Genomic DNA, 22,598 nt, shown 5'->3' on the forward strand with positions numbered 1-22,598 from the left:
CATCCCTGTAATGTGTATGCTGGAAGTTCAACAGCCATACGAGACCTCATTTGGTGATTGGCTGCTGTGATTGGGATGAGTGCATGCATGGTATTGATAATTTGTTGTTAACAGACAATCAGCGATAGTTTACAGCAAGCGTGTTAAAAAGTATTTACTTTTAAGAATATACTGTCCTTCAATTAACCCCCAAATCAAATGTTTATTCCTTAATTTCCACTATTTAATTTTGATTTAAATTTCAAGCCATGTTAAGATGAATGTTATCATTAAATTTATAACTTGGAAATTTGTTTACATCAGCACCGATTATTTCTGCTGATGCTGATTATACCGATTGTTCCAATAATCGGCCCAATTATGAGTATGGCCGATTAATTGGTACAGCTTTAGAAATTAATCTGTTAGCTGTCTGTTCTTGGTCTTCTAACCATCTATGTATTCTGTTCACCATCTACTGATTCAGTCCCCTCCTTTTTTCTCATCTATTTATCTGTCTGCATGTACTCTTTTAGACAACTTTAGTTATTGTCATAAGTACTTATTGTAAAAGAAAAAAGATAAAAGAAAACAAGACATGTATCTGTAGAATAAATGTAACACATTTTCAAGGGGGAACATCCCATATCTTAGTTTATCTTAGTTCTGAAACTTTTGTTGTGATTATACATTATATTTTTGGACAGGCTCAAATCTTCAAGAGGAAGTTCAAATTTCCAGGCAGATTGCCATGGGACTAGTTGAATTTTTTTAATTTGCCCACCTATGAGCTAGCACAGTTGCTCGTGTATTGCATCTAAGTCAACTGTCTCAGAAGTAACCTACCTAGCCAAAATATAGACAGTGCCAAACCAATGATTGACATGTTACCTTTGATGCCTTTTAAGTTAAAACAGTTTTATAATGCATTTACACTGAAAAGTTTCCAAGTTTCATGCTCAGTTCTGTATTGCGTTGTTGTTGTTGTTGTGATTTTGGATTTTTAACGTAGCTTTAACAATTTTTCAGTCATATCACTATAATGTCTGCAATGTGGCAGTTTATAGTGATGTCTAGCACTGGGGCATCATGCCGCAGACATGTAGCATGATGTCCCACCCAGACACACTATCCTGACACCAGGCCGACCAGTCCTAACACTAACCTCCTGATGCTGAGTGCCAAGCGAGGCAGCTGTTAGTACCATTTTTGTAAGACTTTGGTATGACTCTGCCTGGGATCGAACCCACTACCTCCTGCATCCAAGGCGGACGCTCTAACCACTAGGCCACTGGAGCTGTTCAGTTCTGTATTGCAGAATTTGGCATAGCACTCTTTGAAAATTTTGAACCAGCAGAATATCTTATGTGAAATAGTAACAGTAGTATTGGTCCAATATATATTCTTAAATAGAAACAAGTAATCTAATGATCAAATGCCTGTTAAAATATAAATCTCAAACATGAATGGATATTTAATGAAGATTTGGTATGTACATTGTGCCTATCTGTTCATTTGTTTCTTGGACCACAATGCATTTTGTACAAATGGATTTATGCAGACTTTCCACACTGTTATTATGCTTAGCTTTGTTCTTTTTGCTTAAAACAATTTCAGTCCACTCTGTCGAACAGAAAATGATCAGTGTTTGAAGCTGAATATTGATTTTTCACATAATAAACAAAATGTGAGAAGAGCTTAGCATGATCTTAATTCCCAAGCTACTATTATGCAGTAAACATTGATAGAAATTCTTGAATAGGTCTAATTATAAATCAAATTCAGATTAAAATTAGTTCTCTGTTTATCTTATCTTTTCTAGTGAATACATTTACTACTGTAATCTGTGCATTCCCTCTTCCCCCAAAGGGAAGGGGCTGTACCCCAAAAATGAATTTCAGAACAATATTGTGGTCTTGTTGAAATTAAGAAAACTGGAGAGATTATCCACTTTAAAGTTATACTGATATTGACTTTAGTACAAACTTAGACTTCAATTCACATAACATGTCTTTACTAAAAAATTGCTTTTCATGGGCAAACAAATGTTTATCAGCACAGTCAGTATGCTTGAAATCACTGCTTGAAGCAATAAGAAACATTTTTTGGGTTAGGAAACACCTAGCTTTTGACTACAGAAATCAAGAAGTGACCATTTTAATACACAACTTTTATAGAAGACATTTCACTTTAGGAAATGGGAATTGACAGTGACTGCTACATAAAGGTGACCATTTGACCAGTATGTTAAAGAGCCTATTTCTAAATAGGCATTATATATAGAAGACTAAGATTTTAAATTATATATCCGAATATGCCTTAAAAATTGTATTGAAATACCACTCTTTCTTTTCTGCCTGCATAAAAGGTCTTTTAGATGTCTTTCAACGGAAATCATTATTTATATAACAGAATGGCTTTTCGCATTTAAAATCAGGACATGAAATGACGGTTGGTCATGGCAACTGTTAAATTTCTGTGTTAATTATCATCATTATTATTCCTTTTTTCGTCTGAATTTTAATAACATTTGGGATAAATTTAGTTAATTTTAATCATACTACTATAAAAGTCTGCAGTTTACATCTTTTTTCTAGGATGCCTTGTTGAGCCAATGTTGGTGACGTTTTTCATTTGCATCTTCAAGTGTTTATGCATGGAACAAATTTCTAGCTTCAGCCTTTTCAGCAAGTAAATATCTTACATTTAAATTTTCAAAAGTCTTATGAACCCAGCCTATGGTAAATCCCTTGTGCAGTAGATAAAAATTAATATTTCCTGAAACTTATTTTCCACTTCAGAGGCTGATCAACCACCTGCGTCTCCACTCTCATGCTGCAATGTATTCCCTAAGCATGCCTCCACCTGTTGTCCAGCAGATTATCTCCTCCATGAGCATTATTATGGGGCTGGATGGTACAAATGAAGGTACCTGGATTTCTTTCTTCTATGAATCCATCATTAATTGCACCGACTCAACCAGTTAGGGTAATCTTTGTGAATCTGTTCAAATTTGTATTTCTTCTGAATGGACAAAAGAACCAGCTGGAACAAATCTGAATTCATTATATCATGCCCAAAGAAGTCATCATGTAGACAGTGATTGTTTTTCAGTCCATCTTCATTTTAGAATTTATTAATTTCATTTTTATGCAAGAAGTATTCATGAAGCAACCAGTGCAATTACTTCATGAAATGGGGCCCCAAGTGGCCGAGTGGTCTAAAGCGCTGTCCGTTAAGGATCACAGCCATCTCACCTCTGTCTGCATGGGTTCGAGTCTCGGATTCAGCCAGTGTGGGTATGTGAGAAAGCTTGCCAGTAGCTTCTCGTGGGTCGGTGGTTCTCTCCGGGGTTTTCCCGGGTTCTTCCTCCACCATTAATACTGGCCGCCATGTATAGCCTATCATGTGCTGAAAAATGACATTAAACCCTACAACAACAACAACTTCATGAAACATAAGAAGGGAATTATTTAATGTGAAAACATCTGAACTTCAATACATATTATTTTATGTTGAGAGCAACTGTTGGATGTTGAGTTCTTTTACAATGGAACCCAAAAACTTTTTTACAGTGGAACAAGAAAGAGATAGAATTTTATTTTAAGGTAGTCCAATTTTGTAAAAAAATCTATGCTGCTGTGAACCTAGAGGTAACCTGATCATTACATTATGATGACATCAGTTTTTATTCAGTGGTATTACAGGCCCATTTAATCTTATATGATTAATATGAGTGTTCGGTGGTGGTGTTCAGTGTTATTTCTGTATCACACAACAGGTGTCTTCACTGATGTTTGCCATTGATATTCTTGATGCACTGAATCAAACTTATTCCAGTTCAAATTTGCTTTGAATTCTTTACACATTATGTAGTGAAATATATTTGGAAAGTGCAAAAGAAAATGGACTATTAATAAATATAAAGCCATGTGGTTGTTTGGTTTGTGTGTAAATATGTCTTGGCCTCATTGCCACAACGTATCTCTTTGCCACAAAGAACTCATTCTTTCTGCCTACTCTGAACAAACATGCATGGAGTTTTGGGAGAAATGGGACATAAAATGACTTGGTTGCAACTTCAATCTCTCAATAAAGATGAGAGAAATTTTTTAAAATTCTTATATAATTTTAATAATCACAATAACAGTCCTGTCAAAGAAAATGATAAAGTCAATATAAAGCGTATAGAATCTTGCAAAATCTTTGGCATTTGATGACCTGGCATACAGCTGTACAGGCTTTTTATTGCAAGAAACATGTTTCATTTTGAAAAATAGTTATATCCCAACATACTTTTTCTTGATGTATTTGACAAAAGGATTTTATTATAGACAGATGGAACAAATTACTCTTTAAATGTCTTACATAATTTTATACTTAACCATGTTTCTACAGAATCATTTCAGTAGAAAATGCTCATCAAAATATAGTAATACTTTTTTATTCAGTTTTCATTAAGAGACATAGAGAAAATAAACTTTATAAACTTTTATAATTAAGATTACACATATTTGCAGGGATATTGGTATTTGCTTATGATCATACAAGAAGAACATAATCATCAATGTCTCACAATGTTTGGTTATCCATTCTTTCTAGTATTATCTCAACCCCCAAGCCACTTGTATTCTCATTGCGCTTATTAAATACTTATTCAGCTATTATTTTTGGGCAGTTAGTCACAAGTGACATTTAACCATACTTCTGTATGTAGTTTCCCATATTTGTGAAAAAGTCACATAAAAGTAGTGCAAGAAAATGTGCACAACCTGTACTTTTAGTTATTTTTATATTGCTTTTATCCTTAGCTATGTAAAAATACAAGGTTTCAGAAATGTTAAATTCTTCTTTGTACGCCATCAGCATTAATAGCAATTTGATCACGTATAGCAGAGACCTAGATCTCTTGTCATATAATGCTTGGCAGATCAGGATCTGTGTGGTTTTGTTGAATTGCTATATGGAATGCACAGAGATGACTTGGATGTGCCAATGCTTTATGTGAAGGCAGATCCAAGTCTATGCACATACATGACTTGGATGTGCCAGTGCTTTATGTGAAGGCAGATCCAAGTCTATGCTCATACTGGTGGATACTTAATATATAAGACAATATTGTAGCAAATAAGAAACATAGGACATATCATTTACAGGGAAGAAACGCATCCAGCAGCTGAAGTGGAATCTGAGATATTTGCGCCGTCGACTTAATGAGATGGGGTTCATCATCTATGGGAACAAAGATTCGCCAGTTGTGCCACTGCTCATTTATATGCCATCTAAAATAGCGTAAGTAATTTAAGCAGTAGACCAGGGATGAATTTCAACAAACGAATTTCAGGGGTTCAGGCTGCCATCACTTCTGTTGGCGAGTTTTTATCATGAAATGAGTACTTCTGAGAATTTTTAACATACAGGGCTTCTGGCATTTCTAACCACCTATCTATCATCACTTCTGTCATTTTTATTGCATATTTTTCTTGTGTCTTCTTTATAGCAGATGCAGTAAATGATAATATATGGGTTTGCATATAATGTTAACTATAATTATATAATTTTGTTCATGTGTTGTTGAGAATTTACTTTTTTTCTAGAAGGAGTAGTAGTTGTTATTGATGTCGTATTTTGAGGGATAAAAAAAGCTTGTCTGGAACAAGCCCTTAATATGACATGTTGTAATATGATACCTAGGTTATGCAGTCAACAAATGTATCTATTTATTCATCTAATAATGTAAATTTATATTGCATTATAATAATTCTGAGTCATTTGCATGTGTTATTAGAATAAAGTGCTCTATGATCATACGATACATTTATTTGGTTTCGCATCAGATTAAAGTTCTCTTCGCTTATAAAGGAAAGGCATCATGTGCAGCATATTCACCAAGCAGAGCTAAATGCACAAATTATAATAATGAACACTATTAAAAACCATATTCCCTTTTCAATAAAAATTATAACAGAAATTGTCAGAAGTAAAGTCATCAGTAATGTCAAGACAAATCTTGGATCTTGTATTGAATTTAAGCAATTCAAAGCACAACATTTTTTTTTAATTTGTCATTACCAGCATGTACAAACAGCTATTCGAACAAAATGTTTTAATTAAGCAAGAATCCCCCATTCCACAACAGAAATCTCACAGGATCTCAAAGCACTAAAACATAACAATGCAGCAGTCCCAGATGCGTCCCACCAGAAACTCATAAAGCTGATATTGAACAGACAACAGAAATGATGCATCAACTACTCCTTAAAATCCCTACAGAATGGAATAAGAATATATTGTCAAACTGCCAAAGAAAGGAAACCTGGCTTTGTCAAGGAATTCTGCTGCTCTTAATGCCTAGCAAAGTCTTTGCCATAATTATACTAGAAAGACTTAAGAATTCCCTGGAATTACACTAGTAATGAAAAAACCCAAAAGAGTATGAAAATTACATTTTTACTTAATTAGATCGATCTTTCATTCAAGTATAACTGTTGAGAAATTTAAATCCTCCTGAAAGTACATTTCATTTCATCCATCTTTTTTTAATTCAAAAGAACTACAAGCTTGTGAAATACTAGAATTAATGCTTGAAGCACCATGATTAATGAACACTATATATTGAAGTACTTTTATTAATGAACACCGTATATACAGTAGTTACAGCAGAGTATTACAGCTTACACTTCACTGATTTACAGACAAAGCCACTATCAGCATCATGTCAATCAAGCAATCAAGTCTCATGGTACCTGCAAATGATTGTCAGGTAAATAAGTCCCAAATTGCAGAATTATTCAAGAAGAGCTTACTCATAACCATTGATAATTATGTCTGATCTTCAGGATTGTTGTACGAGCTGCAGTAATCCATTCAGCATGAATTGGCTTGATTAATGAGGTCACAAGATTCACTTGTACAGTTCACTGATCATCACCAATAACATCTTTTCCATCATGGCCTTCATGACCAGTGTAGCATACCAGCTGTGGAAGTGCAATTTTAATTCTTTTTTTGTTCTCCATTTATTGACCAGTCTTGTGGTTGAAGTTGGTCTTTACATGTGCACTCCAACAAAAACAATGTAAGTGATTGATCTTGACAGGTGTTTTATTTGTGCTTATAGAGGTGGTAGTATTATTATAGTCTTGGCTGTGTCAGCTTCCACAATGTTATTCACTCAGATGGAAGCACTGTAAAAGGATTGAACTTGTCAAAAAAAAATTCTCCCTCAAATATACATTAGCATTGCTTTAACATTGAAGTGACCACTGTTTGCGTCAACATAGTAATATTCTTTTGTATCTTTGGAGGGTATTTGTAGAGATTAAATCATGAAAATAATTGCCTATTAATATACAAACTTTGGCATGCAAAACCACCAATTTGAGTACCCACACATTTTTTTGATAACAAAACCACACAAATTGAGCCCCACAAAACTAAATGCTTCTGTAATAAGAAGGAATGGATTTCATCACCAGCTGAGGATTAGTTAGTGTTACTCTGGACAGAATGGACAGAATCCTGGCCTTTTGGGGAGTCACTGTAAGCCAAGACTTTGTTTTCTACTTTACTGATGACCTTGAACACTGCGGTGAAACTGATTAAAATAAGAAGATCTGTCAGTAGACCAGCCCAAGGCATTGTCTCAGAGGAGGGGCCTGCCATCATGGCACAGAGTCTCTTCTGAAGCTGAGAAAGCCTAAATTTTCTACATACAGAGAAAATCGAACATTTCTTCTTCATATTTTATCAAAGATAGTTCATCAAGGGTAAAAAGAATGGTCCCAATCTGCATTGACTGTGTCAGACTTTCTCAGTTACTGATACCTTCCCCTCTCCCAGTGATCCAAACTGCACTGGGCCATAATGATTTTGGAAAAATATGAATGTTCTCCATTTGAAGGCTAGGTTGATTTCAAGTGTGTTTTTCAATGTACAAAGTAAGGCTGTTTCTTTTTCAGAGACTTTTAGTATTTTGTATTTCTTATTTTAGAGCTCTCAGTCGAGAATGTTTAGCTAGAGGAGTGGGAATTGTGGTAGTTGGATTCCCAGCAACACCAATCATTGAATCTCGAGCCAGATTCTGCCTTTCAGCAGCTCACACCAAGGAAATGCTGGACAGGGTAGGTAGTTTTTTGTGCTGAGAAATGTTAAATTTATAAAAATTGTTTTGTATATTTCTAACTCCAAGAAAATATTCATTTTTAGTTTCGTCATATAGCAAATGAAAGACTTATCTAGAACAAATTATTTTTAATGTTTAGACTGCAAGATTTCATTGATGCAAAAAAATCCAATATAAAGGCTGTTCACTAATAATTAGAAAAGAAAATCTTGGAAAAATATCCACTTTCAGCAGATTGATAAATATTATCAAGAATGTAATTTTTGCAAATGTTACTGACAATATCGTGTTATGTATACCATAAAACGTGAGTATGTTATTATAGTTGTTTGCTTCTTTTGGTTTTTAGCACTAATATTCATGGACCAAAAGAGTTTACAGGATGACCTGTTGTCCATCCTTCATCCAACGTCTCTCTTATTTAGCACATATATGTTATTGTTAAACTACCTGGATGATTGCCATGAAACTTTACACACACACACACACACACACACACACATGCATGCATGCACGCACACACACATTGGCTCTATAGAAAATGATTCTGATCCGACATCCAGTGTAGCCATCACAGGCAGCTATCTTGAAAATTTTGTTATTGCTACTTTTCCTGAACAGAAACCCATATCAGGATGGGGATTTCAGCACAAGACTTAACAATGATCTGTTATCTACTATGGCTCTAGAATATGTCTTATGATGTTTACTTGGTACTAAATGAAAATGGTGCTGATATGATATCGAGTATGGTCACCATGGCAGCACTCATCCTAAATGGAAAGCCATATCAACATTGGGTTTTTGCAAGAATAATTATGATAGATAGCAATCCTGAATGAAAATAATCTGAGGTCAAATTTGCCTGCCACAATGAATATATTGAAAATTTGGTCACTAATTCTTCTGTATGGATGGTCATATCAACATGGGGTTTTTCACCAAAAGTCTTCTAATGGTATCTTATTTGTCGATTTTGAAAATGATGCCAATCTTACATCCATTATGACTGTTTATGCAGCTAATTTGAAAATCTTATCACTCAAGATTGTCAGAGATGGTTTCAACACCCAGCAGTTAAAAAGAAGAAAGGATTTCATCTTGAATTCTGGAAATTCTTTTCGGACAAATAATTGGAGCATCAGACCCTTTGAGGGTCTTTTCCTGTAAGAGTTAATGCTCATTTTGGCTTACAACTGGGTGTGGCATATGGTACAATTCTGTGAATGCAACTCTTTTTGCATTTTGTAGATTGCTGTGAAACTTAGTATATATTATGGTTATTGTCAAAAGATGTGCATGTTGACCAGCAAGTGTACTTGCTACTTTATGAAGAGTTGTGCCGTATTGATTACTGACATAACTCCATCGTGGGTATAGGATGGGGTGCAGGAGAGGTCTATGTGATCAAATTGCCTACCATTCCTCTTGTTTTTACATCTCAATCTGAGGTGACATATATTGGTAAAATATATCTATCGCTGCAATAAACTGCCATTTAGTATCCCTATTTCAACAATGTTTTCCAGATCTACCAAACTTTTTTCCTTCTCATAAATGATCAGATGAAGAGTGCAATTAATATTGTACCTGTTCTTGTTGAAATTTCAGGCCATTGAAGTCCTTGATGAAGTTGGAGACCTACTGCGACTAAAATATTCAAGAAAGTTACTTCCAAAATTTAGTGAAGATGAAGTAGAACTTGTCAAGGTGAGGAAAGTTGAAGTAATTTTTCAGTTTACACACACACGCACATGCACGCACGTGTCCTTAATTAACACATAATTAGCTCTACATGTCATAGACCAGAAGAATTTATTGGATGGTCTGTTGTCAATCAATCATTGTCTGTTATCTATCTTTCTGTTGGCATAAGTTTGTTATCACTTCTTCTCCTAAAGTAAATGGAGGATTACCATGGAACTACACGCACATTCATCTCATGGAATGGTTTGTCCAAAATGAAAATAGTGCTGCTTAGACATACAGTATGGCCCCCACAGCAGACCCACCAAACCGTATGATCTGGCTGTAAGTCTTTCAGAAATCAGCCTTAAAATACTTTCTTACTGAATAAAATTGTGATAAAATCCATATACTGGCTTGTACATGTTTGTTTCGGATCCAGGTTTCATATTAGATTCAATGGAGTTGGCCATGGAACTAGGCTAACTTTACAGCAGCATCTCTTAAGCTTTTCATGCTAAATGTCTGCATGATCAAACTGTTGTAGAATTTTCTAAAAATGTTGTTCAGCAGGCAATACATGTTGAAGAGAACAAGGACAATTATCATCTTAACAAGATTTAATAGTACATAAGAATTAAAAAAATGTTTAGATTCTTGGGGGAAAAAGCAGGAATGGCAATAATTATATTTATTGGATATCATATGTAGATTTCAGTTTGGTGAGAGAGATGATTGCCTTCACAGCATGAATTTTTTTTAAAAAAGTGATGGAGCATGTCCAGCTTTATAAGTTTTGGGACTACAGTTTGTGAAACTGCGCTGAAGGTAATTATGGTCTAAGTGTATTCTACAAAATCTTTTTACCATTGCTACATCAGTCTCAAAGCACACTTCTGAACTTTTTAAATGCATATTTTCCAATTGACAATAGCAGTACATAATATTTTGTTATACAGTAGAGAAACTGGTCTATCTTATGTCAAACAATCAACTGCTTTACGGAGATGGTTTTGTTGGGGTTGGCAGGTCTGCCACAGTGGCAATCTTGAAAATTTCGTTAACACTTCTCCCTTCCTCAGTGGATGGACATATGAACATTTGGCATTTCCTGAAATAATTCTTATGATGTTAGCTAGTCTTACAAGAATTTGGTGCTGATGTGATGGATAGATTAGAGATTAGATTTTTCATTCTATTTCTTTATCCTTTATTCCCCATACAATTGTTTTCATTAACAGGGTCATTCTGTTTTATCATTTTGTTTTTTTTTCTTCATATTATTTCATCATATGCCGAAGCTACTTGCTGTCTCGTGGGCAGTCATATCTAGATAAAATGTAATTCTGTGACCTCTTCTAATTTTCTGGAGAACATCTTTTGAACTATTAGAGATAACTTGAATGAAACTTTCCTAAGTATATACAGTGAAACTCTGCTATAACATGCTTTGTTATAACACAAATTTGTTTATAACATGGCCATGGCATGGTTTCCAAAATTTTACATTAATTTCACTAACAGCTTGAACTCTGAGACAGTTAAGTAGTTATATACATATGTTGAATTATCTCAAGTATATTTTGAGACAATACCTTGACCTTTATGAATTTCTGGTATTTTAATGAAACTTTAGCAAATTATAAATCACGACTACACAGTGTGTAGCATATTTTTGCAGCAACGGTAAACAAATATTAGTGATCTCTACCCATGTATGGGTATAACTTTCTGAACGAATCAAGATATTTTAGTGAAAGTTAAGCTTGTTATTTATCTTAACTTGACAGTTCCACATGAATTCAGTCATATCTCTTGCCTCAAGGTTAAGATCACAAAAGAAGTTAAAGAAACTCAGTGGCCTGTTTCCTTATGTCGTTTTAAACCCACCACAAATATTTGGATAAAAGTTTACTCAGATCCACACCTTATCATGCAAAGTCAAGATATAGGTCGAGATGATTAGTAGAGACACTGTCACAAGATGGGCAAATCGTGTGCTGTCATTACTCTTATAAAATGCTTTTTGATACAACTTATGTCCCTAGTAATTGCTATTCAGAAAGCATCAATGCACATCATGTAATTTACAATTTTGTTGTCTTTTCACTTTCAGTAATGAGAAGTTCTTGGCGTTGAAAGCAGTAAGATGGGACCGACATCACCATGTTCTTCTTTCTAAACATCAAACCAAAACAGACTCAGGAGCAGACAACTCTTTTAATTTTTGTACCATGTCAAAAATCTCACCATTTCATGTGTATTACAGCTTTTCTCACTGTATCCCATGTGAGTAACATAAGAATCTTAGGAATAGTTTACATACCAACAAGGTCTGTGATATCTTTATTTTTTTAGGTGCATTTATAAACAGCACTTTAAAGAACATTATTCATATCCTGTATTCATCTCCACAACCGCCATGTTTAAGTCATTGTATGTGCAGTCGGAATGTACAATTCTTGTAATGAAGTTACACCACAACCCCTTTGGTAACATCTCTGCACGTCGATAGTGGCAAGATGAACAATGTATAAAACTTTGAAGGAATACAGTAGGCTGACTAGACTCAAAGAAATTAAAGCAGTTTTTTTTCTTTAATAGGTTGTTCCATCATAAATATAGGGATTAATACTATATGCTCAGCTCTGTTTTTAACAGGTATCAGCAGAAGTTTTTAATAATGCTTCCTTTTTATTGTAAAAAAGTTACTTGAGCAAGTCAAATTGTACTGTTTTCCATTTTTCCTGAGTTTATTGTTTCAAAGGCTTCATGTTTTATGAATGATTCTTTTGCAACAGCCTTTCATAAAACCATCTACTCTATGTAAGCATCTGTGCTCGTGTATCATTTACTAATTTAAGCATCTGTTCTTATGTATAAGTTACTAATTTAATGTCTCTAATCCATTTAAAACGGGTTTCATGCAACAAAACTGAATTAAATTTTTTGAATTGTTTGTTTTCAAATGCTAATCTTCAAATTTGGCTTAATTTTCAAAAATATCTGCTGGTTTTGATCTGACTTTTTTTTTCCTATTTATGGTTCATGCTACTTTGTGTCCAGCTGCCTTGTAATGAATGATTCCTTAAAAGTATACATTGAAAAACAAAATTTCTAGCATTTATACACAAGATAAATAGGTCAGCTGTTAAACTTGTACACTTCCATCTTATGTGTTTAGCTTTGCCATGTATATATAGTCTCCGCATATTTCTAGATATCTTCTTTTATGAATAACAGAGATACTATATTTCCAAGGAGCAAAGAAGTCACTGTCAGAGCTGAAAGGGCTTGCAAAATCATTTTGGGATATTTTGTGAGACCTTGCAGCTGCATAATAAAATATGCCATATATACTCACTTGTAAGTTGTGGTCCAACTGCAAGCTGCATAGATCCAGATCTGCTGTTGCATTATGCACTTAAAGATCTGGGTCTGTGTAGTTTGTTCGGAATAGTCAGTAGAACAAACAACATGGACCCCAATCTGCTGGTGCATTATGCCATGGTAGATACGGTCTGTTTTGTTTATAGTTGAACTGGCTCTTATAAGCAAGTATATATAGTAGCTATCTTCACATGAAATGGATGTGTAATAGGTAATTCTTGATTAATGCAACAACTGTAATAGTTCTTTTGTTAAATTACCATTATATGGTTTAGCTATGCCATAGCTATATAGTATCACATATACTATCACACTATTGTCAGATATATATTTTTGTGAATAATCACACAGATTTATCTAGAGTTTGTATTCTACAGATTGCTTGTTATCAGTTTTAGGATTCATAAAGCTGGACTGATGACAGAAGGTTTTTAAAAGGAACAGATATTGAAACATTAAATTTGTTTACTTTTGACCTGCTGGTTCAATGACGTCCAGACCGTATTGTCTCCGTATTACAATTTATCATTTGTTTTCTTTTGATGATTACATATACCTTGACTGACCCTTAATGATATTTTATGAGCCCACCTACTGCTTACCATCAATCTCAAGAATCATAAAGCTGGACAGATAAAGAACAGGAACAGAAATGTAAAACATTAAGCTTGTTGTTTTAATGGTGTCCAGACCATAGTCTTGTTAAGATTTTTCATTTGTACAGGTTTGATAATTATATATCCCTTGATATCATTTTATGAGCTCACTTACTGTTTATCATCAGTTTCAGGAGTCATAAAGTTGGATCGATGAAGGCAGGTTTTAAAGGGATCATAGATGTAAAACAATAGCTTGTTTACCTTTGACCTACTAATTGAATGATATCCAGGCCATATTGTTTGTGTTACTGTTTGTCATTTGTACTTGTTTGATAATCAAATGTACGTTGGTTAATCCTTAATGTCATTTTATGAGCCCATGTACTAACTGTCATCATTATCAGGAAACAATGTTGGACTGATGAAGACGGGTTTTAAAAGGAACAGAGATATGAAATATTAAGCTCATTCACCTTTGACCTGTTTATTGAATGACGTCCATGCCGTAATTACATTTAGTTTAGATGACCTGTGTTCACATTTTATGAACTCATAAATTACTTATAATCAGCTTCAAGAAACATAAAGTTGGACTGATGAAGGCAGGTTTAGTCCTGCTAGTTTAATGACGACCAGACCCTTATGTCTTCTTGATCTAGTTTTGTACTTATGTTTGTTGTAAACTTGTATGTACTTGTCCTTTTCTCGCATTTTATGAGCTCAGTCTTTGCTTTGACATTAATTTTAGTCTTTTGTGTTACATTACTTTCTTAAGCTTATCAAAGCAGTTTGAATGAAACATGATGATCTTTCATTCAGATAGTCACTTTCATGTGTTTTTTGCATTGTCATTTATTCCAAAATGATACATGCTGTCCTGACATTATTTTCTAAACCGTAATCATATTGAAGATAAGTTTGTATGTTGTCAGAATAATAGACTTTGGTTCTAAGAATTAACTTGATGTGTTTTGGCATTTTCATTTTCCCTACAACCTACTTAAAAATTATATCTGGACATGTTAATCACTCTAAAACATTTTCATCAACATCTAATCCTTTGTTATAAATTTACATATAATGCCATTGCATTGCCTTTATTTCCAAACTACGATACATGAATGTGACTGAATTACATAAGACTAGCACATAGATCCTTCTAGTCAGAAAAGTTGATGATACAGATGTGATAGTTTTACTCATTGTAGATATACCAGTAGTTTTAGCAACATTGGATAGCTTTAACTTTCTGTCCTGGTCTAGAATACATAAGGCAGCCCAAGTGCATATGCTAATTGGTTTCTTAGTTAACTGTATTTGTGAATGTACCATATATACTTGCTTCTAAGCAGGTTACAACTGCAAACAACATAGACCCAGATCTGCCATGGCATAATACACCAGCAGATCTGTGTCTGTGTTGTTTGATCTTCTGATTAGTCCTATAAAAAAACCTGCATAGACCTAGATTTGCCAGTGCATTGTGCAAGGGCAGATCATAGTCTATGCTGTTTTCAAATATTCAATTTATTAGCGAGTATATATTGTATTTAAAATGTTCAGATTTCATTAGAAATGTTTGAAGGTTAAAGCTCAGAAAATGTCATCTCAATATGATTTTTGTTAATGTTACCACCACACCAAATTATTTACCTGTAATTAAAGTTACTGCATGATCATTTAAATTGAATTCTAACAGTTTTTTTCCTTTGCAAATTAATTAATTTCACATATTTTGTAAATATATTGGTAATGATTTAAAGTGCCTTTATATTATTATAAGTTAATCAGTTTGTTTGTTGCCTATCTCTTTTGTGTGCTAAATTTAATTAACTATTGTTATCTCATGTAAATTCACATATAAATTTAGATGCAATGTATTTTGAAACAGCTTACAATTTATTGGGGTTTGAAGAAAAATTGCAATTGTGACGGTGACTGAAATACCATTAAAAAATGGAAAATTTGATTTTTGATTTAAATATTTATATATGCAATCTATATAAATGAAAGACAGATTGAGAAAACATTGATAAATGATGCAACTTCTCCAAACCAATATTTCCCATGAGCCAAGCTTGTTTATTGTGATTACATGTAAAAACCCGAGTGACATATTTATTTTACTTGACCTAAACATGTAGTATTTTCCAGTGTATGATGTGCATCCAGAATTAAATAACATGGACCCATATGTGCTATCACATCTTGATATGACATCAGATTAGGGTCTGCTGTTCACTTTAAATCAGTGGCAATAAATAGCAGGGCCCCTAGCATACTAGCACATTAAGTGACAGCAGATCTGGGTCTACATTATTCACGTTTAATTAGTAACAGGAAGATGGAAGAGATGCTGATTAGTATGCACATTATGTGACAGCAGATCTGGATCTGTACTATTTACTTTAAATCATTAATAAAAATGGCAGAGCCCCTGATCTACTTAAGCATCATCTGATGGCCATTTTCGGGTCTACACTATTCACTTGAAATCATCAATTTGCAGAACAAATTGCCAAACTTTTGATCTACCAGTGCATTATTTGACCTCAAATTTGGGAATACACTGTTCACTTTAAATCATTAATAAAACAAATGGCAAAACCCCTGAGTATTTAACTTTATAACAACAAATGGCAAAACCCCTGAGTATTTAACTTTATAACAACAAATGGCAAAGCTCCTGATCTGTGTGCACATTGTATGATGGCAGATCTGGGTCTGTGCTAATTATTTGAAATCATTTGCAGAACAAATGGTGAAGCCTTTAATTACTGGTGCATTATATGATTGTAAATCTAAGGCATGTTATGTAATGGTGGATCTTGGTGTATACTGTTCACTTTAAGCCATTAAAAGAACAAATTATGGCACATTATGTAACAGATCCATGACTACTGTCACATTATGTAATGGTGGATCTTGGTGTATACTGTTCACTTTAAGCCATTAACAGAACAAATTATGGCACATTATGTAACAGATCCATGACTACTGTCACATTATGTAATGGTGGATCTTGGTGTATACTGTTCACTTTAAGCCATTAACAGAATAAATTATGGCACATTATGTAACAGATCCATGACTACTGTCACATTATGTAATGGTGGATCTTGGTGTATACTGTTCACTTTAAGCCATTAACAGAACAAATTATGGCACATTATGTAACAGATCCATGACTACTGTCACATTATGTAATGGCATAACTGGGTCTATGCTATTCACTTGAAATCAATAGTAGAATGAATGGCAGACAATCTGCTTACTCATTATATAGCAGTAAATCATGGTCTATGCTACTACTGTTCACCTTAAATAATTAACAGAAAATAAATGGCATTATGTGATGGCAGAACTGGGTCGATATTGTTCACTTTAAATATTAGCAGATGGCATAGCCTTCATCGTGCACTGTTTACTGTAAATCTTCGTAGAATAAATGGCTGAGCTCCTGATGCACTGGTACATTATGTGATGGGAGGCCTGTGTGAATGCTGTTCACTTTGAATCATTAGCAGAACGAAGAGCAGAGCCCTTGAGCTACTTTTGCATTATGTGATGGCAGATCTGGGTCTGCAGACACATCACATGGTGGCAGATATGTCCCTATAGTGTTCACTTTAAATTATTAAGACAACATGGTGACATCTGGTAAATTGCTGAGTAAGAAAGAAAAGCCAATAAGCATGCTGATCTGCTGCAGATTTCTTGGTCAGAAATGTTGGATTAACAATCCCTGGAAAAGTTAAATTGTTGCTTGATAATAATTGATTAATATTTTAAAACAATACAGTTGCATTAAAAGTACATCATTTGAGCCATTCACATTATTTTCACTGAGCTGAAATGTTCATGTATTTGAAGTTATAGTTCATAGGCTAAAAACTTGTTTGCAAAGTATACCTTGTTCTGTTGTTGCACAATGTACTGGTAGCTAGGTGAGTCCACTTGTAAACAGTGTAGATCTGAAGGCTGTGTAAGTACACCCTTCACAACTGAGTGCATTTTATGTACAATACAGTATTCACAGTCTGAATCCTTTTTGAGCATTTTTTTTTTTTGCATTTAAACTGTTCTTAGTTATCAAAATATTTTAATAACATAACCAAAACATAGATTTATTCTGTTTTTAAATCACATGTTTACAACTGAGAATTTTCCCGGATGATTACATGCAAACTTTTATATTGGTATCTATATCTCACATATGTAATAAGTTTTGATTTATATATATTGTTTTGTATTTATGTTGATTTTTTTTTCCTCAAATTATTTGAAGAATACTGTTTGTAGTGATGAATAAGTAACTTTTATTACTTCCTGACACTTACTTTGTCGCTGTTATCTATTTTAGCTTTTCTTATGTTTTTTTTGTGTTGGTTTAATCACATTTTATTGACATAGAGAAAAATGTATACTTGGCAAATGGATCAGAAACAAGTTGTCTAACTGGCTCCTGTTGACTTTGTTGTTTTTCATTCCGACTTGAAAATAAATAAACTTTGTGTAAGCTTAATGTTTATTTTTTCAGTATTCCGTTGCTTCATTATTCCGTTCTTAAATAATGTTATTGTTCTGATGATTTTTTTAAGAGGATTAATCATATTGGAACTTGTTTTTTGTGAAAACTGCTTATTTTCTGCATTAGATTAAAGAACCATGAAACCATAGGTTTATTTTGCATTAATAGTACAGGTTAGTATACTTTGTAAAGAGTTTGCATACATTTCCAAGCATTCATTTTGTAAGTTTTTTGTTATCTTGTCCTTAATAAAGAGTTACAACAGATTTGTGTTCTTCTGCAAAACTAAACTGACAATATACTGTATTAGGCATTTGGTTTCATGGTACATGTCTTGTTATATCTTTGAAGAAAATTCAACAGATGTAAACCACTGTTATAATTTTGGTGTTTTTATGTGTCTTGTTTTCAGTCTTTTGGATTTAAGCCCTGTTTCTAAACTTTTGAACAAGCCAACACATCACACAGTAACTAAGAATGTTCAGGATAGTTTGTAAATTGATCACCAGGGGGGAAAAAAACCCTTAAGATACATAAGTGATTCCTGATTCAAGGACTCAAGAGACGCATTTGCTTGAAAAACAAATAATTTTGAATTGTTTTCATTGGGTTTTCATATTCTGTTTTCAGATTGGTACATTTTCATTGGGTTTTCATATTCTATTTTCAGATTGGTACAGTTTCTCAATATTTAAAAATACCTTGGCATTTCTTCATCTAGTACATCAAACACATTCTTGTTGATTGCATCAACTCCCACCCACTGAAACATGTTTTCTGATGTGAATTCAAGAAATCTTGTGTTGATATACCACCTGAGAAAATCTTTAAATGTGGTTTATGTCACAAATTATGAACATGTAGTTTAAGAATATTTGTCCTATATTTTATGAACATTTTACTTTAATATGTTTACATTTTATGTTTTTGTACTACATGTTTACATTTATTTGGAAAGTTTTATCTTCCTAAAGGGCCCTGAGTGGCCAAGTGGTCTAAAGCGCTCACCATTCCGGATCACTGCCATCTCACCTCTATCTGCGTGGGTTTGAGTCTCGGGCTTGGCTAACATGGGTACATGAGAAAGCCTGCCAGTAGCGTCTCGTGGGTTGGTGGTTCTTCCGGGGTTTTTCCAGGGTTCTTCCTCCACTAATTATACTGGTCACCATGTATAGCCTATCTTTTGCTGAAAAATGGTATTAAACCCTAAAACAACATTATCTTCCTAAAAATGTGTGAAATTCTTCATTTTTACAAACTTAATTGGCACAAATATTGCCATTATTATGCTGTCATACATACATAAACAAACACACACACATACATACATACATATATGCATGTGCACACACACACATACATACATAGTCTGTCTTGACACTTGTGTACTTTGGTTGATGATTTTTAAAACAAAAATGTTTTCATGAAATTTGAATGCAACATTATAGTGTACAAGAGGAACTTAACTAGATTGAAACTTAATTGGTTTCAGTGCTAAATAGCTTTGTTTTGTTTCTTTTTTATCCCCACAAAGAGATATGTGAGCCCTATAGTAACTATTTATCCTGTCCCTTCAACTTTCCTTCTGTCTGTAAACTAAAATTTTTTTAACCAGCTAGCTCAGGAATCCTAACTTGTAATTGGTAGCCATTGATGTAAAGTGTAGTCTTTAGAGAAGCCCTTTTTCCATCAGTATTACATTGCCACTATAAGAGAGCCTTGTAACCAGCACAGACCAGGAACCATCCCACATATTCTGATGCAATTTAGGGTGTTTCCTTATCACCCAAGATGATCTTTTTGTGTATTTTTTATTAATTCAATTTTAATTTGAAATATGGCTTTTGATAATTAACTTAATATCTTCACTTTAGATGTTACTGCTCAATTGGCCTAGTGGTTAGAGCATCCATCTCTGGTATGGGAGGTCATAGGTTCTAACCCCAGCAGAGTCATACCAAAGACTTATAAAAATGGTACTAACAGCTGCATTGCTAGGTACTCGGCATTAAGAGGTTTGTGTTGGGACTGGTCGGCCTGGTGTCAGGATAATGTGACTGGGTGAGACATCATGCTACATGCCTGCAGCATGATGCTCCAATGCTAGACATCACTATAAACTGCCACACTGCAGACATCATAGCGATATGACTGAAAAATTGTTAAATCTACGTTAAAAATCCAAATCACACACACACACACACACAATTTTCATGTTACTTATTACCAGCTTAGCTCTATCCATCCATTCATCCCACCAATTGTCCATTCATTCACACTATTTGTAACCAGCATATCTCTGCAACCCTTACACATAATTAGATGTCATTTAGTATGTGAATTACCTGTAGCATGGGGGCCCTGAGTGGCCGAGGGTCTAAAGCGCTCACTGTTATGGATCACTGCCATCTCATCTCTGCGTGAGTTCGAGTCACAGCCTCGGCTAACGTTGGTACATGAGAAAGCCTGCCTGTAGCTTCTCATGGGTCGGTGGTTCTTCCCAGGGTTTTCCAGGGTTCTTCCTCCACCAATTATACTGGCCACCATGTATAGCCTATCTTGTGCTGAAAAATGGTGTTAAACCCTACAGCAACAACAACAACAACCTGTAGCATGTAGATGCATCTTTTAAAGGTTTAGACTTTTCTGCTCCAATTTTGAGTTATTGCCCTTTCTCCATCAATATTACATCACCATTACAGCAGATCCTTGTAACCAGGAAACATTCAACATATTCTGACACAATTTGGTATGAACATTGTTGCATGGTTCATGATCAGTACTTCCAGACTATAAGCTCGCTGCATGATTACATCATCCAGTTACAAATGATGCAGATTTCATTTAGTCTTTCAACACAGAACAATGGTCATGAGATCTGCCATACTATTGGACACAACATTCCTGGTTCAAATCAGTACCAAATCTAACTGGTGAATTTGAAAAGTGAAAGTCGATTTGATGAAAGTTAGGTCAGCTTATGTAACAGATACATGGCACACATAATCTTTGAACCGTATCTGAAACTGATATGGACTGCGCACATTAGATGACCATAAAACATAACATGAACGACTTTCAATTAGTTGCGTTCTGAAATTTCAAAGAACTTATTCATAAAGTACAGCTCAGATGGAGAAATCACCTTTTATATTAATGAATTACTGTGGTATATAATGGCAAATTATCAGGTTGACTCGAAAAATGTTTTGAAGAAGTTTATTGAGGTCTCTAGAAATGGTACTAACTTACCAAATGACTGGGATTTAAAGTATGTGGCAGAAAGACTTGCTGTATTGTTTGAATGCATCATACAAATTTATCAAAGAAGCTCAAAATGTGGTATGCATTGTAGAGACATATCATTAACACAATCATAACTTGACTTTCTTGGGAGTGACCTTAGAAATGGAATAAACTAGGGCAATTGACGTCAAGTTGGTTACTTATTCCTTATTCCCAATTGAATAAGGAATAAGTAATCAGTTACCGATTGAATAAGGAATAAGTAACCAGTTACTTATTCCCAATTCAACTGTTTATACATACATTTGGTTACTGATTCCTTATTCACATTCAGTTGGGTATTCATTATTTATTTATAGTTACATAAATAATTGGTTATAACTTCTTGAAGATTAAAAGCCCTTCAGGGCATGCATTGGTGTTATTCTAACCCAGTTAGAGAAATAAGAGTGTTCTTTGGTGCCAGCTATATATAGCTGACTAGAGACAAATCACGGACTATGTGGAGGAAGGGGTTAGGATATTGATAGGTATACATAATTACTAATTTGAAAAAGGATTTATTAGTTGTGTTAGATGTTGGGGTCGCATCCTGTTTTGCATGACGCGAAATATTAGTATTTGTGTTCAAAAGCTTACTAATGGCTCAAGTAAATGTGAAACCACAGAAAAACCATACAAGTGTGAAATTGGAGATTTCTCTTATGTGGTCATAATGTGGTTAGAGAAGAATTATTTCAAGTATCTACAGGTTTAGGAAGCCCTCAGTTGACATCAAATGTTGTCTTTAAGTCCTTGGAACTGGGTAAACAAGCATACGGGTAGGTGTATGAAACACGCTCAGTGTGAGGCAAATCCAATAATACTTAGTGCGAATTAAACCTGTACCTAAACGATTTCGATTGCAACTTCTGATGAACAGTTTCTATTCAGGAATCTGTTCCAACATAAGTCAAAGTCATTGAAAGAATTTGTTTAACCGATTTCCAGAAATTGTAGCTACATAAAGGGGGTGGGTGGGTACAGCATATGCGGCAAGCAG

At 34.3% G+C, this 22,598-nt stretch overlaps 1 protein-coding gene across 4 annotated transcripts in view; it reads left to right on the forward strand.

Annotated features, from left to right (window-relative positions):
- The window catches only part of LOC149805151 (serine palmitoyltransferase 2-like), a 58,674-nt gene extending 38,863 nt beyond the window's left edge, over nt 1-19,811 (forward strand). For all 4 annotated transcript variants that reach the window (XM_089947889.1, XM_089947887.1, XM_089947890.1 and 1 more), the window contains 5 exons: nt 2,781-2,907; nt 5,136-5,271; nt 7,973-8,102; nt 9,716-9,814; nt 11,907-19,811. In XM_089947889.1, coding sequence (XP_089804015.1) covers nt 2,781-2,907; nt 5,136-5,271; nt 7,973-8,102; nt 9,716-9,814; nt 11,907-11,909 — 495 coding nt within the window. In that variant the 3' untranslated portion in view covers nt 11,910-19,811. The remainder of the gene's footprint in view (nt 1-2,780; nt 2,908-5,135; nt 5,272-7,972; nt 8,103-9,715; nt 9,815-11,906) is intronic.
- The last annotated feature ends 2,787 nt before the right edge of the window (nt 19,812-22,598 follow it).

The sequence above is a fragment of the Sinohyriopsis cumingii genome, chromosome 2 (genome assembly GCF_028554795.1).
Source record: "Sinohyriopsis cumingii isolate HCF-2022 chromosome 2, ASM2855479v2, whole genome shotgun sequence".
Lineage (NCBI taxonomy): Eukaryota > Metazoa > Mollusca > Bivalvia > Unionida > Unionidae > Sinohyriopsis > Sinohyriopsis cumingii.